A 17,424-nucleotide genomic window follows, 5' to 3' on the forward strand; every position below is an offset into this window, starting at 1 on the left:
TTAACGGCACAAGCCAGACCCCACCTTCCACCCCTTCACTCACCCCAAGCTCTAATACTGTGCATTGGTAACAATGCAGCTACAAGGTGACACCAAATAAGAGTCCCACTCTAACTGCCTAGGTGCCCAACTCCCCTGGCATCCACACAGGTGTTCGCAGAGACCCCACTCACAAGCAGAAGCCTGCCCAGCCTGTCTTACTCACCTATCTCAGCTGCCACCTGCTTCAGTTTCTGCAGAGAGCGGCTGATCAGCACCACATTGAGGCCTCTCTTGGCAAGCTGGAAAACAATTAAGGTGGGAACTCAGGAAAATCTGGGAAGCCCTAAATCTACTCAGTTTGCCTCACAGCTATTCCTGGGTCAGCTTCACCCTTGTGCCAAGCTGATCCAAAGTAGCACTGGTTATTACCTCGTGGGCATAGGCTCTTCCAATCCCAGATGTAGCTCCAGTCACCACTGCAAGAGGAGAGAGGTACAGGCTGTAAATGCCTCCTTAGGCCAGTAGCTGAGAACCGCTCCCCTGGGGAATTTGCATGCCTTGCACACACTCCCCAGCATGGTTTGGTGCAAGCTCCATGGGGCAGGGAGGGGGACACCCTATCTAGGGTCTGGATCAATGCTAGGCCCCTCAATCCCAGAGCAGGGAGGGAGAGTCCCTCTCTATAGGTTCTGGTGAGACAGCGTCTGGGGTACTTCATGATCACCCCAAAATACTGAGAACCTGGGGGAGTTCCAATCCCTAGGACAACCCTTGCTGAGGTCATTGGCAACACCCCACTGGTTTTAAACGGTAAGTGTCTTTCAACCCTAACGACATAGAGCTGCAGTGACTTTTCACTCTGCTGCCACAAACCGGTGGTACTTCACAGAGTCACCGCCACTGATTTGCCCCTGCCCCAGCTCCTCCACCCATCTGACCTGTGGAGCCCACCGGCCAGAAGGGAGGAGCAGAGCCCAGTTTGGGGAGAATAGGCCCAAGCTCTACTGAGCGACAGCCCAGTGGAGCATTCAGACAGGGCCCAACTAGGCAATCTGGAGCTCTAGCTCACCCCCATGTGAGCCCCCTACAGCCCTATAATCCCTGAACTACAGTCCCATACCTACCTGGGCAGACAGTGTCAGGCCTACCCACCTAATGTTGGTAGGGGGCAGACTGGAACCTCCCCCTTCCTGGCCCACTACTTCCTGCCTTCTGGCAGGCTAGGTTGCTTCCATGAGGCAGGAACACTCAGCCCCTGTCCACCCCAGCAGAGCACTCCATGTGTGGGTCCCCCCAGTACGAGCCTTCCTTCCCCCAACCCCCCCAGAGAGGATATCAGTGGCGGTGTCCCTCTCCCCCTTGGCAGGGAGCCTAGTGTGGTCTGGTGGGGACTCTCCCTGGTTCTACTGGTCTCCGTTCTCCACCCCACTCACCCACTTTGCACAGTGTTACTGGTGACCCAAGGGGCCATGGAGAATGAGGCTCCACACCTCAGGTTCTGTGTCTAGAGCCCAGCATTCAGAGTACAGCAGACAGCGGGGAGCCCCTGTGCCCTGCTGAGCAGCATGTCTGGCAGCCTGAGGTGCTGGTTCTAGCCCCCTGCCCCTAAGGAATGTTGCTTGGCAAGTTGGCTGCCAGTCTCACTCCCTTCCCAGGGGCTTCCAGGAATGAAGTGAATGAACAACCCGAACATGCCTCATTGGGCCAATGAGATAAAGAGCCTCCCAGGGAGCCTGACCAGGGTGCAGAGGCTCTGTGCCCCTTCCCGATGTGTAGAGACAATCAGAAAGGGACTCCACACAGGCAGACACTCTCCTGCTTGTTATGACACAGGAAATCCAGGTCTAGTCTACATAGTTTCTCTGGGCAACAGAAGAACTATTGATTGGAAGCTCTTGGGGATCAGCTCTGTGTATAGTGCCGAGCGCAATGGGGCTCCAGTCCTTGAACTGGCGGTACCCACAATGCGGACAACAGCAGCAACATACCTCGGAGGCTACAGGCAGGGCCAAGTTCTACAGCAAGTCTGCAATACCACCAGCCCGAGGCCTTCAAAGATCATGAGTAAGCCCCCCCCCCCCCAAATAAAGCATTTTATAAAAAAAGCTGGTGATTTATCAGCCATGATGAATTTTGGGTTCTCTCTCACTTTGACTTCTGGTCTCCAGGCTTTAGGCTATTTTTCCAAGCTTTTCTCTGTAACCACAAGGGCTAGAAACTACTTTTGAATTTGAGGAGAGTGGAGATTCTCCTGTGATTACAGGATTCCAGGAGCTGAGACTCTGAGAAAAACACCCCACATGAGAAGTTTTGGCAACACTGAGGCTAGGGCTACACTAGAAACTTTTGCAGCAAAGAAATGTCGGCTAGGGCTGAGAATTTAGAGTGACCTTGATATACCAGCAAAAGCCTTACATTAGATGCAGTTATATCAACATAAATGTGCTTTTCGGCTACAGCTTATTTTGCTGAGGAAGCAAAAATGCTCTTTTTTTTCCAGTTATCAGCTGCAGCTGCAGTAGGATGGTTTGGCAATACAGCTGTGGGGGAAACCTGAGACCCTGGCTCCCAGTCTGTTGCCTTCAGGTCTAGTAAAGGGCCTGGACCTCGTTTTATAGCCCCCAGAAGGACAAAGAGCTCCGTTAACTGGAGGCTGCAGGAGTCTAGTTTCTGACCTCAGCAAGATAGGAAATGTTTCCTCCGGATATTTTCTACCCCATGCCCCGGACACTGGCCTCTCCACTGGGCCAGCATCCCCCAGGCCGTTTGGCTGGGTCATGGAGCCCCTGACCTTGGCCATCCCCCCAGCCCGCTGGGGCTTCCAGCTGGTTCGTGTGCCTGGTGGCATCGGTCCTGGGGTTCAACAAGAACTGACGGGGCACCTGTTTGCCTCATGCCTGAAGCCCTGCGAGCAGGAACCTGCCCGGCCAGCAGCAATCAGCACCTCCCCCAGCTCCAGAGCCGGGAAACTCAAGGCCAGAGTACATGAGAAGCTAATGGCGCAGCTGGTGAAGATGGAGAGAGCTCTCCCCCCCCCCCCCCCCCCCCGGCATATTAAAACCACCTCCCGCGGCACAGCTCTGGCTACACAGGCGCTGGGGTCGGGGTAACGTAGCTCGCCCAGGGGGCGGCGTCTTCAAATTATGTCGCCATAAATGCCAGTGTGTACAAGCCCCCTCAGTCCCACCCCTACCCCAGGCAGCCCCCGGGGGGGGGGGGGAGCCATCAGCCCAGCCGCCCTGCCAAGCCCCCGGGCGGGGGGGGGGAACGGCCCGCGCAGCCTCCCCCCTCCGAGCCGCCAGCCCCGCCCCGCCGCCCCCCGCCGGCCATCACTGGGGGGGCGGGCCGGCCAGACCCTCCCCAGGCCCCGCGGGCCCAGCTCACCCGCCCAGGCTCCGAAGCTGGCGAGCTCCGCGCCCCTCCCGCGCGCCGCCAGCAGGGGGGTCCACACCGCTTGGCCCAGCGCCCAGGCGGCCCGCAGCAGCAGCCCGAGCGCGACCAGGGCGCCCAGCGCGGGCAGCCCCCCGGCCGGCAGCCCCGCAGCGCCGCCGTCCATCGTCCCGCGGCTGCTACGGGAGCCAGCGCGCTCCGGGCTCCCCGCCCAGCCGCCTCGGCTCCCGGGCCATTGGCTAAGCCGTCCCCGGGGCGGGCCGCGGCCGCTCCCTGCACCTTCCAGCCCCGCCGCTGCAGCCGCTGGCTACAAGGAGTTTCTCTCCTATCCAGGCGTTACAGTTTGTTCCTGGGCCCTGCCTCCCGTGGGGGCGCGGGGCAAGTGCACCCAAAAATCGGCCTCCCTGATCCTGGAGACACAGGTGCCTCCCTCAGCCCCTTTGGGAAGGTCTGTGAGGGGAACTAAAATCTCCCCTGCACGCGGGCGGTGTAGTCTGGCTCCCTTAACTGGGGGCCCACGCACCTGCGGTTCGTAGCCCACTGGATGGGACGGGTTGGTGCTGGGAACAGGTCAAAAGAGACTGGTTCCTCGTGTTACCTGAGGCCCAGAAGAAAGGGTGTCCTGGTGTGCAAACTAAGGGAGGGGCGAGGTAGATGGGAGGTTGGCACCATGGTGGAGAAGTTGTCGCACAAGTGGTGAAATGGGCCAGTGTCACTATCCTGGAATCTTTGTATGACCTGATGGGTTTAGACTCAGAGCAATTCTGTGGAATAGGTTTCCTGAGCGTAAACCATGGTCAGCGGAGCGAGCATGTAAGGATTCACGTACACCGGCCTTCAGCTTGTGGACAGTGGGTCCGGCTATGAACAGAGACTCAAGGCGACTGGTCCAGGCTTAGGTCCTGGGAAGGAAAATTAGTGGAGGCTCTGGAGCAGTGAGATTTGGGTAAACCCAAAGTGAGTGGGGTGGAAGGCAGCCAGTCCTGGTAGACCCCCACCAAGGGAGCCCAAAGACCTGAGATGCAACATTTGTAGGCAGACCAGGCATAAATGAGTATACTACCCAAGGGTGGAGGACTTGGAGTTTGTCTGGGACTGAGGGGCTCAGCCATCACCTGCCCAGCCTGGAAAGCAGCCTGTAGCTCACTCAAAGAGTGAACTGCGTGATTGAATTTTCAGAGGAAAATGATCACACGGTCAGCTCCTCTGGGGCACAGCGTGCCCGAGCACAGTGGTTCCCAAACTTTAACAACCCACGAACCCCTTTCACTAAAATGTGAAGTCTCATGAACCCCTTCCTAAAAATGAATATTCCCAGGGATTTTCTCCCTCATACTTCAGCATAAATTATAAAAGCAGTGATCTTGGAAATATAAAATGTGTTTTTATGAGATGCTTATTGCACACTATTTATTAATTATTATTTATCATGACAGTATTTTTATTACATTATGAAAACAGCTAAGATCTTCCAAGACCTCACTTTTGTGGCTTGTATCACTTTTGATTAAGCCTGTTATAAGACAAGGCTCCTATCAGAGGCGCCAGTAGAAAAAAAGGGTGCAGGGCGAAGCCCCTGCACACCCTGGGGTCTGGGGGGGGGGGGGGCACCGCTGGAAAACTGGGGGGGGGGCATGGGGACTGCCAGAAAAAAAGGGGGAGGGACCCCGGGGGGGCATGCCGACGCAGGGGCGACACGCGACCCTCGTCGCCCCCCCGTACTGGCGCCTCTGGCTCCTACGTGTCATCAGGGAGTATCAGATGTGAAACAGCAGGAAGGGATTTAAGAAGCCAACTCAAAGGGTTCCTCCAACACAAGCATTCAGGTCTTGAGCAGTCCAGGCAAACAACGCACATTACAACAAAGCTCAAACTTGTTCTTCATAATAATTTAAAACCAATACTAGCTGCCTATTTCATTTTAAAAACAGCAAAAAAATATCCACCTCCTTTTCTATTTCGTATAAGGAGTCTTGAAGTTTAAATCTCAGTGTGATAGAGATGCTTGCTTTGATCTGCTTAGCTCTTGGAAGTCCAGGGGCTCCGGGCTGCTGGCCCCGGGCTGCCCAGGGTCCCTAGGGACAGTTCTGTCCGCCATTAGGAAATTTTTCCCCGAGAACCCCCTGTAACCCCAGGCACTGATGTACATGTCCCATTGTAATGTCATGGGCTCAGACTCATCTGATCCACAGTGGGAGCTGTCTGGAGTGACTCACAACTGTGAGTGCCTATGTCAGGGCAGACTGTCAGAAAACAGAGCAGACACCTTGCTAGCCAGCCTTACCATGGAGTCACAGACAGTCCCCTTAGAATCTCCAGTCTATCTTGCTACCCAGACAAACTGGACTTTGTGATAAAAGGTCACTTAAACCAAAAATCACACCACATTAGGTTGCTCCAAGTCCCAAGAGACCAGTCACTTATCCCAGGTCAATTAGTACTCTAGATCTTGTACCAAAGACAGTGCTGGTAGCCAATTCTAAAGTTAACTAACTAAAGGTTTATTAGCTAAGACAAGGAAGTGAGTTACTGACAGATTAAAGCAGGTAAAATATATGTCCAGGTGACTCACAGTTTGTAATTACAAGTGGTGGCAGTGATGTAATAAACTGTCAGTTTCCCAAAAGTCTTTTCAGGCTTCCCAGATTGTTCTGGGGATCTCTGCTTTGCATTTGGTACACTTCCCTGTAAGAGTTCAAACAGTGTAGAGGTGAAGGATTTTCCCCTGAATCCATACATGTAGCTTCTTCTCACAGAAAACAAGCTGACAAGGTCATTACCCACATGAGCTTTTCCTTTGATGACAGAGTGAGGAATGCATTAGAGTCTTAGACATCAAATCATCACATACAATGACCACTCACTTTGAAATTAGGTCTTTTCTCTTAGAGTTTTTCATTTACATTCTACAAGCCTTCTTTCTCCTTTGATGGGTTATTTAGTTACAAGCGTATACACAATGTAAATGTTTGCTACTACATTATATCAGGATAGAGATACATGAAAACTTGCAGACCAATAATATTATGGTAAAATGCCCATAGCAACATTATATGTAAAATTATAAACATAAGCTGAAATCATGACTGACCTATGTTTCCTAAACAGTTCCTCTGAGACAAAGGGCAAGCTGATGCCTCAGCCTTTACCTGCTAAGTAGCCTTTCTTTGGCAGGGACAAAATCCACTTTTTAGGAAGATACAAATGGAGTTTCCTTTTGTCATCAAACTGCCTGTTGCCTTGCTCCCAGCTGGAAATGCTTCTCAAAGGGGGGACAGGACTATAAAAGAATGGGCAGACACCCCTCTCTCTCCCTGTCCATCATATGGGTGGGGTCCTGACCTGAAGAGTTTGGTCAGTAATCTTGCTGGAAGCATGTGGTGAGAAATTTGCTGGAATATAATATAGTTTAAGTAAGGCACTAGTAAACATTTTGTCTTTATTTTTCTTGTAATCATTTCTGACTTTTATGCCTCATTATTTATTCTTACTAAAAATCTGTTTGTAATTAATAATTTTGTTTTACTGTTTTATCTAATTTGGTATATTTAAATTGAAGTGTCTGTGTAACTATTTGAGGGTTTAAGATGGCATACTATTATCTTAAAGGACTTAATATATTTGTATTGTCTAGGAGAGCGCTGGGCAGTATGGGACCTACATTTCTGGGGAAGATCTGGGATTGGGGGTGTGTTGGATTCACCCTGCAGTATAATCAAGGCTGATGAGAGCCAGGGTGTAGCTGGCAGGCTGCAGTTACACACACACACACACACACAATGAGGGTGTGGCTTGCACCTGTTTGTGCGGGGCCCAGGTGGGAGCTACTTCAGTGAGGCATTGTAACTAAGGCACCCAAGGTTGCAGGGTAGGGGTGTCACAGTCCCCTACTAGTCTGGATTGTGCCCTGGTATGTCACAAATCCCCCTGCTGCTTCACATGGGTCAGCCCTAAAAGACATAGAACTGCTTATTGTAGAAGCTTATATTACCTTTTAAAATCTAAGACGGTAACTCATTTGTGTGTGTGTTTCCAGTTTTAACCTTATAAATAACTCTCATTTCTTTTCATAGTAATAAATCTTTAATTCGTTTATAACAGGATTGGCTACAGGCCTTGTCTTTGGTATGAGATCTGAAGTGCTATTGACCTGGGCTAAGAGACTGGTCCTTTGGGACTTGGAGTAACCTGCATATTGTTGAGGGTTTTTTTTATGTAAAGTGACCATCTGAAACATCTATCACAGTGTCAAGCTTCCTGGGTTTCAAGATAGAGTGGCATGCCCAAGGGGACTGTCTGTGACTCCATGTTAAGGGAGACACATGATATTAGACTCAACCTTGGAGATTATGAGTATCTCTCCCGAATTCCTAGTTTAAAACTCTTTTAATCAGTTGTGCCAACTTCCATCCCAGAAGAAGTCTATTTCCCTCCCTACTCAGATGGAGTCTCTCCTATGAGAACAGTTCTCTGTCCGTGAATGGCTGCCAGTGGTCGAACATCCCAAAGCCCTCCTTATAGCACCACTGCCTGAGCCATCTGTTGATTGTCATAATCTTGTCTGGCCTTCACTCTCCTCCTCTAGGGACAGATAGAATCCCTCTGAAAGTCACCAGAGCCTCCATTTATTTAATCATCTTCCCCAGCCTGGCACAGTCTCCCTTGGTGCATTCCAACAAAAATCGAGCCGTATCATTTGTTCCTAGATGAAGGACAATCAGTGGATTATTTGCTGCTGCCATTAGGATCTTCTTCAGCCTTATGTTTGCATCCCATATATTAGCTCCCAGCGGACAGCATACCTTGGTGTTCTCCAGATCAGCTCTGACTGGTCTGTGTGCTCTTCTTGGTAGAGAGTCCTCTCCCCAGTCATGTAGTCCTGCCTCTTTCTGGTGTTGGTTTGATACTCTGATTATTCCTCTTCTTGTTTGTCCTTCTCTTTTGTTCCCCCTTCCTATCTTCTGTGAGTCATTCTCTATCCTCTTGGGGCTCTGAACTCTGGCAATCTTCACTGACTCTTCCCCTCTTCTTGTAGGACTAGCCCGTCTACTCTTCTTCCTTGCCCTCCCACCTTCTATTACTGCCTGCTGTGCCCCTTCTTCATTTTCTAACTCAGCAGCCCTATTTCTGAGCTCAATTTCTCCTTCACTAGCCAGTCTTTTTTCCTCTGCCTGGTTCTCGTAGTCACATGCTTCCGCTGGCGACTTTCCTCATCCAGCAGTCTACCCTCACAGTTTTCCAGTCTCACTTGCACCTGCGAGTTTTGAGTTTTCCCTTCGGCCTCCTCTTGCTTTCCCTCCATCGTTTGCTCAAATCCCCTTTGAAACTCAACCATAGTTTCTACCTGCAAGTAAAGTCTGGAGTTGCACCCTGCAACTCCAAACTTTTCATCTTCTCTTCCGTCAGCTCCAGCACTTCAGACAAACGAAACTCTTTTCAGGTACCCACACCCGGATAACGTACATCCCACAGCTTCTACATCCAGTCATCTTCATGGTCTCTTCCGTTCCTTGGGTCACTACCTCTGGAGCCTCTATATCTGACATAGACTTCCCACCTCAGCTCCTGTCCAGGGGAAAAGAAATCACACAAAACCAGAACACCCCCCACACCCTCCCCCAAAGTCTCCTTACAAACTTCCACTCAAACTCCCCTGTTTTCAGCTCTGTTTGCTGGCTTCTCTGCTGATGCTCCTCCCTAAGGTCTTGGCTGTTAGATGACACTAGCAGGGAGCAGCTTTGGAGTTTTCATGTACCTCCGGGCTTTCCTGTCACCTCAGCACCTTCAGGTTTGAAACTGGGTTGGGGTCTGGCCACTACCTTCTCCTGCTCATCTGCCAGGCAGTGAATCCACATTCTTCCATGTGTCAGCCATCTTGGTTGCAGCCTGGGGTGTCACTCCCTACCCCAACCAAAGGGTAATCAGTGGAGGTTTGTCCCCCTCCAAGGTTGGTCATATTTCTGGGGCTCTGGTGAGGCAGGATGCTCCCGCACATTGGCAGGACCCTTCTGACAAGGTGTCTGTTACCAGCACCAGCTTTCTGGCTGCTTTATCCTTCACTGGGGCTTCTCTCACCCCTGGGCTGGACAAAGATGTTTGGGAGTCCTGCTTTCCTTCCTGTGTTTCCCCACATTTGGCTGCAGGGTCAGCTCTGCCTCTGCTTTCCCACTGAGGGCAGGCCATGAGCTTGCACCCTTGGTCACAGCACCAGGTTTCAGGGATTTTACACCTGAGCTGATGTGACTCACATCCCTGGTGGGTGTGTGTGGGGGGAACTTACACACCAAACACATCTTCATGGAATCATATAGAATCATAGAAGATCAGGGTTGGAAGGGACCTCAGGAGGTCATCTAATCCAACCCCCTGCTCAAAGCAGGACCAATCCCCAATTTTTGCCCCAGATCCCTAAATGGCCCCCTCAAGGATTGAACTCACAACCCTGGGTTTAGCAGGCCAATGCTCAAACCACTGAGCTATCCCTCCTCCCTATATCTTGCAGGATATTTATCCATAAAGTGTAACGTGTAAGGTGACCTACAAAGTACTCTTTACTTGTCAAGATTCATAATAATTGGGAGTTGTATGTATAAGTAATTGTGACGGTTTGGATAACAGAAACTCCCTGGGAGCTGCCACCTGATGTGCCAAGACTCCTTCTCCTCCTGCTTTCCTGCCCTGGCAGCGTAGGTCTTCAGTGCCGTGCCTGGTTTGAACCAGACCTGCTAGCCTGCTGCAAACCCAGACCCAGGTCTGAACCACGTCCCCTAACAGCTGTAGGCTTAATTGAAAGCAACTTACAGAAGTATTCCTGTCTTTAACACTAAGATGCCCAACTCCCAATGGGGTCCAAACCCTAAATAAATCAGTTTTATCCTGTATAAAGCTTATACGGGGTAAACTCATAAATTCTTCACCCTCTATAACACTGATAGAGAGAGATGCACAGCTGTTTGCCCTCCCAAGTATTAATACATACTCTAGGTTAATTAATAAGTAAAAAGTGATTTTATTAAATGCAGAAAGTAGGATTTAAGTGGTTCCAAGTAGTAACAGACAGAACAAAGTGAATTAGCAAGAAAAAATAAAATAAAACAGGCAAGTCCTAAGTCTAGTATAGTAATAAAAACTGAATACAGATAAAATCTCAGCCTTAGAGATGTTTCAATAAGTTTCCTTCACAGACTGGATGCCTTCCTAGTCTGGGCACAGTCCTTTCCCCGGTAAAGCCCTTGTTCCAGCTCAGGTGGTAGGTAGGGGATTTCTCATGATGGCTCCTCCCTTTGTTCTGTTCCACCCCCTTATATAGCTTTGGCACAAGGTGGGAATTCTTTTGTCTCTCTGGGTCCCCCCCACCCCCTCCAATGGAAAAGCACCAGGTTTAAGATGGATTTCAGTACCAGGTGACATGGTCATATGTCGCTGTAAGACCAAGCCTTCATTCCTTCCAGCCTGACTCACAGGAAGGTCTGCGTGCAAACAGAGCCATCCACAGTCAATTGTCCTGGCTGATGGGAGCCATCAAGATTCCAAACCACCATTAATGGCCCACACTTTGCACAATTACAATAGGCCCTCAGAGTTATATTTCATATTTCTAGTTTCAGATACAAGAGTGATACATTTATACAAATAGGATGACCACACTCAGTAGATTATAAGCTTTGTAATGATACCTTACAAGGGACTTTTTGCATGAAACATATTTTAATTACATTATATTTACACTCATCATAAAATCATATAGAGTGCAACATCACAGTAATATTTAAGGGATAATGTATTTATACTGGATGTGTGCTTTGTGGGCTTAGAGTAAAAAGTAAAGATTAGTCACCAGGATGTCTAAGTAATGGGCCAGTCAGGCAATGGGCAGTTGTCCCTTGGCCTGTCTGGCGGATGATGCAATGCAAAGTTCAACCATTTAGCCTTGCACAATACTATGACCATGGGCAGCGTGTGAACCCATTGGGGGAGTGTTAGCTGATGGCCAAGGATGTTTGGTGAGGTGCCAACTATGCCCGTTTTATACCATCCGTGACTTTAACCGCTAGGACGCACTGTCCCTTTGTGGCGGGCAGCCCAGATGCCCCAAGGTCCTAAACACCCGTGACTTTAACTGCTAGAGCTCAGAGCTCCTTCGCAGTGGGCAGCCAGGATTGACTGACAGGTGCCCCAAGAGTTTGCCCCGTGGAGGCGGCACAACTCAACGCTAGGCTCTTAGTACTCTCACCTAATGGCCAGGCTTTAGAGCCAAAACGGCTGAGGTTCTTTAATTGTGTTGGCTGCTTTACAGTAAACCAGAGAAACAAGTCAGGCTTATGCACAAATGGTTACCAAAATTTATTAAACTAGATTCTAATCATGTGGTTACAAAATTGCTAGTGCCTACTTATTTAAATGTAGAGATGTTTACACACACAAAGAAGTTACAAAACTGAAGCCACAATCCCAAAGAAAGAAAACAAAGTATAGAGCTCTATTTCAAAATATGTGTACACTAAAGATAGGAGATCAGGTGTGGGTGCTTCTTACCCTCCTTGCATCTCTCGATTCCAGCGGTGCCCAGCCAGGATCGGTCACTCAATTCCGCGGAAAGACGAATAAGGGACAAGGCGTAGGGACCCTCTTAGCTGCAGAAGCCTTGGGAGGCTGTCACTTATCTGACCAGCAGATAGATAGTGAAAAGCACTCAAAAATCATGGTGCTGTAGGTCCCTTACTTATACCTCTGTACTCCTTTATTCTCTTTCTTCTTTCTTATGCCAAATTGAGGCTGGTCTGTCTGGGTGACGCCAGCTCTCGCAAGAGTAGTTTACACTTGCAAGGGAGAGAAACAATAAGTTTCGACTACTGGACATTCCTTTTATTAGGGTAAATATTTTCCCACCTAGGATGTTGGGGTGTGTGCATCACGCTATTTAGTAGGGGCTAAGAGCCATGTCTGTCACAGCCTCTCTGTCTGCTGGGAGCCTAATCTTTGTATATGTTCCCAGAGGCACATTGTAGCAGCACACCTGTGCTTCTCACAGCTTCAAAGGCTGTGCTGGAATTGATGTTAAGTGCCCTGTTGTTTTGGCTCCCTTGTGTTCCCAGCAATGCTGGTCTGAGAGGGGGGGCTGGCTGTCTGGCTACAGGGAGGCTAGCCCCTGGCCCTGTCTCTTCTGCCTGAGGCCTTCCCCCTCCCCCTCAGAGCCCTCCCACTGCGGCCACCAGCTCCCCTGTCCCAACTCTGGAGCACTGGGCAGGCAGCACGACCCCAGAGCACCAGGTGGGTGGTGCAAGCAGTGGTCTCAGCCAGCCTAAATCCCAGCCACAGGCCACCCTAGCCCCAGGCGGGGCCACGCTGGGCTGTTTGGAGAGGCTTAGCCTCCCCTGGCCTATGGTACTTAGGGCCCATGACTATGACCTTGAATGGGAAACCATCAGAGGCAAAGACAAACAATTGAAACCTCTTAGAGGTAAAAGAACATTAAAACAGAGCTTTGCCCTGGCTTTGAATAGAAACAAAAGACTCTTTTTCAGTATAATAGAGTGCAGGGAAAGACATTCTGTATCCATTCACTGAGGAAACCCCTTGAGGAGCCAGAGGCTTTCATAAATGCTCAGATCCTGATTTGTCTGAAACCAGCCAGCTCTGCAAAAGACTGAATTTGGGGGGAAATCTACTGTATTATGTAGGAAAGTTAACCACTGATAAAACACAAACGTGGGTTTACACTTATGACTTTTTGTACTGTAACAATTTGTTTCCATCACTCGCTCTTGTTTCTAGTTAAATCTTTATTCTTACTTAATAAAACAAAGTTTATCATAAGTGCTGTGTGGTTTACGGGAGTGGTGGTTTAAGATAAAACTGGTACATGGGGGCACAATGCTCCTCTGAGGTCAGAGGATCTGGAATTTCTGTGAGTAGCCAGTGTTGGGGCTGGATATCAGAGAGAACAATTCAAAGGGTTTGAGGCACACTGATTATTAACATACAGGGCGAAGGAGGGGCTGGCATAGCCCAGTGAGAGTGCTTGAGTAGCCAAAGGGCTGTAGTGTCAGGGAGCTGACACCAAGCGACCACTGGAGGCAGGGAGTAACAAGGTGACTCACAGTCCTGGGAACAATCATACCTTGTATCACCTGGGAGCCGCTGCATGGTTCACAACTCCTTTAGCTCACCCTTTCCTGTGTCTTTCCAAAGGCTGGATCCATAGTGGAGTGTCCTTCTTCCCCGCTTCCCCATGCAATCATATCGCCCTCCTCCAGAACCTGTGTGTGACTTAGGCAACCAAACACTGGTCTTCCCCTGGTTTGTGACTCACTTATGTGCCCATCATTCCTGAGTCGCGATATTCTTCTGCATTCAGCAAATAGCTGGGAAACTTGCCGCTAAAGCATGTTTTCGCAAAAAGCAAAGGAGTACTTGTGGCACCTTAGAGACTAACCAATTTATTTGAGCATGAGCTTTCGTGAGCTACAGCTCACTTTTATTTGAGCATGAGCTTTCGTGAGCTACAGCTCACTTCATCCGATGAAGTGAGCTGTAGCTCACGAAAGCTCATGCTCAAATAAATTGGTTAGTCTCTAAGGTGCCACAAGTACTCCTTTTCTTTTTGCGAATACAGACTAACATGGCTGTTACTCTGAAAGCATGTTTTATCCCTTACCTAAAGGATAATGGCCTCCTGCTGCCACTAGTTACTCTGTTAGCTAAGGTAGTAGAGGTCTGCAGTGGGTCCAAAAGGACACAACCCTGCTGATGCTCCATGCAGAAGGTCAATGTGGTTCCACATGATGGAATTTTTTTTTCAATTGGCTTTTTTTAAATTTCAGGATGTTACATTTAAAATGAACACTAGACTTACAAAGTCAAGCACTCAAATTTTAGTAAATGCCGTGTGTGTGAGATACAATCTTTAATTGGAGGATCACATACTATATTTCCCACAAGGCCCAAAGCCACAAAGGTACTTAGGTACCTGAGCCCCAAACAGGACACAAGGCTACATTTTTAAATGGTGAGAGTAATTCACCATTGGAACAATTTACCAAGGGCTGTGGTGGATTATCCATCACTGAACACTTTTAAGTGAAGATTGGCAGTTTTTCTAAAAGATCTGCTCTAGGAATTGTTTGGGGGACATCCTATGGGATACAGGAGGTTGGACTAGATGATCACAATGGTCACTCCTTGGCCTTGGAATCTACCATGTCCCAGTTTTGGCTCCCCTGCAATCCACAACTCCTGCTGAATCCTGTAGGTACCTGAACTCACTCAGGGTCTAAGTTTTCAGGGTCAAAGAGCCCTCTATTTCTGCCCCATGGCATGCATACTGCTGCCTCACTCTAGGCATCCCGACGCCTACCTCTGCCCTAAGCCCCAGAGTGAGTCACAAACCAGGGGAAGACCAGTGTTTGGTTGCCTAAGTCACACACAGGGCCTGAGCCTGTCCGGAGGATAAGGTGGTGGTGGTGATGATGCCAGTGCCCACCTTATAATTTTTATCCCAGTGGTTAGAGCCCTCACCTGGGCTGTGGGTAGGGTTCAATTCCCCTCTCCGCCAGAGGGGTGTTACCAGATATGCCCACTACTTTGGGGTATGCTCATTTATTAGGGTTACTGTTCTGGGGGTGGGGGTTCTGTAATTCTATTAATGTGCTGCTTATGTCACTTGTGTGTTCATATGGAGCTCTACTCCTTCCTTCTGCAAGTCCCCTCCCCATGGAGCTCGCCTGCCGGACCTCGGTTCCCCAGGACCGGGTTCCTCCAGCCCTAGAACTAGAGGAGCACACATGCACACCCACGTCTGAGCGGACCAGGTCAATCAGCACTCTCAAGCTGATCCCCTTATCTGTCCCTGTCCTCAATGGGCTGGGTTAAGCAGCACCTTCAAGCTGTCACCCTTATGTGGCCCTGGTCTCAATAGATTGGGCTGAGCAGCACTTTCAGCTGCCCCCCCTTATGTGCCAGAGGTTTAACACGTCCCTGTCCCACTTTCACCTCACACTTGTACGGGTCGTAACCCACTTGATGAGCAAACCCCACGGTATTTTTGGGCACTACAGGGATCTTTAGCGGAGGTAAAAGAAGCTGCAGAGTAAATGTGGGAAGCCAAAAACACAAAAGAGTAAAGTTCAGAGGGAGAGAGAAGCAACCAGCTTAACCATAAAAGTTATTTATTGACCAATAGTGATATCTACCCAAGGACAGCCTAAACCAACATAACATACGTTATCAAAGGTGAATACCTGAGGTAGAAAAGAAAACAGAGAGAGAAAGAAGGGGATGTCACCACTCCCTGAAGCTTAAACTGGTCAGGGCTCCCAGGTGATGGTGGTAGCTCAGGGTCCTGAGGGCAGGAGACGGGCAGAGCCCCCAGCACGATCAGTCAGGAGATGATGGAGTCCCAGTGGAACTGATGCATAGTTTGGATCTAAGCATCAGAACCCTTATTTGGGCATAGGTAGGGGGTTTTGTAGAGAAAATACAATGGTTCAAGGGATTTGTTTATGGGTAAACTGATGATTCAAGGGTTTTCTTTAGGCTAGACAATAGGAGCTGATCACTCTTAGCTATGGGTGGTGATTTCTTTCAGGGAGCTCACAATGCAACTAGGCTGCTTCAGTATTTTGGATATCAATCAAGGATTTATTACTAAATTGGTCTGATAATTGCTGAGCTGGGTGTGTGCAAGCATAGGTTCATTGACATCTGGAGTAGATTCCCATGATGCAGTGCATCCCTGCTTTTCTGGTCCCAGAGTTCAGTGTGGTTCTCTGTTCTTCATTCTTTATGCTAATCCCTGTCCCATCTTTCATGCAGATGAGGCTAAGGGAGTTGTCTCTGTTCTTCATTCTGTATGCTAATGGGGATGTCTTAATCTTGTCACCCTTGTCAGGAGGGGTCTAAGTATGTCTCCCATCTGCCCTTCACTGCTCTTCGCAAGTTTTTTTTTCTCTGATAGGTTATGGTTTAAGCAGAGGCTGGTGGAGGTGTGTCTTTCATGAGTCAGACAGGCTGGATACTGCACGCTGGTTCCCCAAGAACACAGAGCTGACTGGTATCAGGGGGAGAGAGGATTTGAACAGTGGTCTGCCACCTCTCAGGTGAATTTTCTAACCACTAGGGTATTCTGATGGGAAGCTGCCTCAGTCTCTCTTTTTTTGGCTCAATAACTGTTCCCACAGTAATCAAAACTTAAACATTGGGCCCAAGAGACTGTTCTCTGTAGCCCAGGGGTTAGGGCATTCACCTGGGGGGAGCCAGGATTCTGTCCCTTTACTCCAGTCACTCTTTCATTTACTGAGCCACAGTGGAACAGGAGAGACTGAGGCAACCCCCCATCAAACTGTCCCACAGATCAGTGGTTAGAGCTGTCTCCTGAGAGGGAAGATTTGAACAGGGCAGAAAGGGGGCTCAAACCTGAGTCTCCCACATCCCAGGGGCAGGCACTAACCCCTGGGCTAATAGAGGTAGCTCTTCCCCTGGCTGTTTTTGTGTGGAGCAAGCCAGTCCCTAACTCATTGCCACAAGAAATGCCCTGGGTACCTAAGCTGCCTGGCCAAGGTGGCAGGTTCCCATTCATGGATGGCTAAGCAGAGATAGGAGTCTCCCTGCAGACCAGACGGAGGCCCCTACCTCTCAGAGAGGAGGGGCTGAGCATACACTTGTCATCAGCATCTCCCATTGGCTAGCTTGGGTGGCTTTTGTTGTTCGTATATAGACCTGTTTGTTAACCTGGGATAGAATTTTGGGTTTGACTTTTGATTCTCTCATATCCTTACTAATCTGTGTGTGAACAAAGACACCGGTGTGTTGCTTCTGCCCAGCCAGATGGGTTTGTTAGTATAATAAGAAAAGATAAGGAATGGAGCTAAAGTGTTCCTGGACAGAATGGGAGTAACACCAGTGGACGTTTCTTCCCCAGAGGGCCAGCAATGAACCGGTGTACATCTCGCACAGGCAGGGCGGTGCCAACATCCCTCAAAGGGGTGATCTGTGCGACGTTGCCGTGATCACTCACGCTTTCCACCAGATACCACGGTGAGGAACATGACGGCA

At 49.4% G+C, this 17,424-nt stretch overlaps 1 protein-coding gene across 2 annotated transcripts in view; it reads right to left on the bottom strand.

The window, feature by feature from the left end:
- LOC140902307 (very-long-chain 3-oxoacyl-CoA reductase-like) overlaps positions 1-3,690 on the bottom strand; it is a 31,477-nt gene extending 27,787 nt beyond the window's left edge. Inside the window, exons 1-3 of one of the 2 annotated variants that reach the window (XM_073322260.1) lie at positions 3,367-3,690; positions 412-458; positions 206-281 (exon numbers count right to left, since the gene is read on the bottom strand). In XM_073322260.1, the coding sequence (XP_073178361.1) occupies positions 206-281; positions 412-458; positions 3,367-3,538 (295 nt within the window). In that variant the 5' untranslated portion in view covers positions 3,539-3,690. The remainder of the gene's footprint in view (positions 1-205; positions 282-411; positions 459-3,366) is intronic. The other variant, XM_073322259.1, reaches the window with a different exon arrangement.
- Between the last annotated feature and the right edge of the window lie 13,734 nt (positions 3,691-17,424).

This window comes from Lepidochelys kempii, chromosome 23 (assembly GCF_965140265.1).
Source record: "Lepidochelys kempii isolate rLepKem1 chromosome 23, rLepKem1.hap2, whole genome shotgun sequence".
NCBI lineage: Eukaryota > Metazoa > Chordata > Testudines > Cheloniidae > Lepidochelys > Lepidochelys kempii.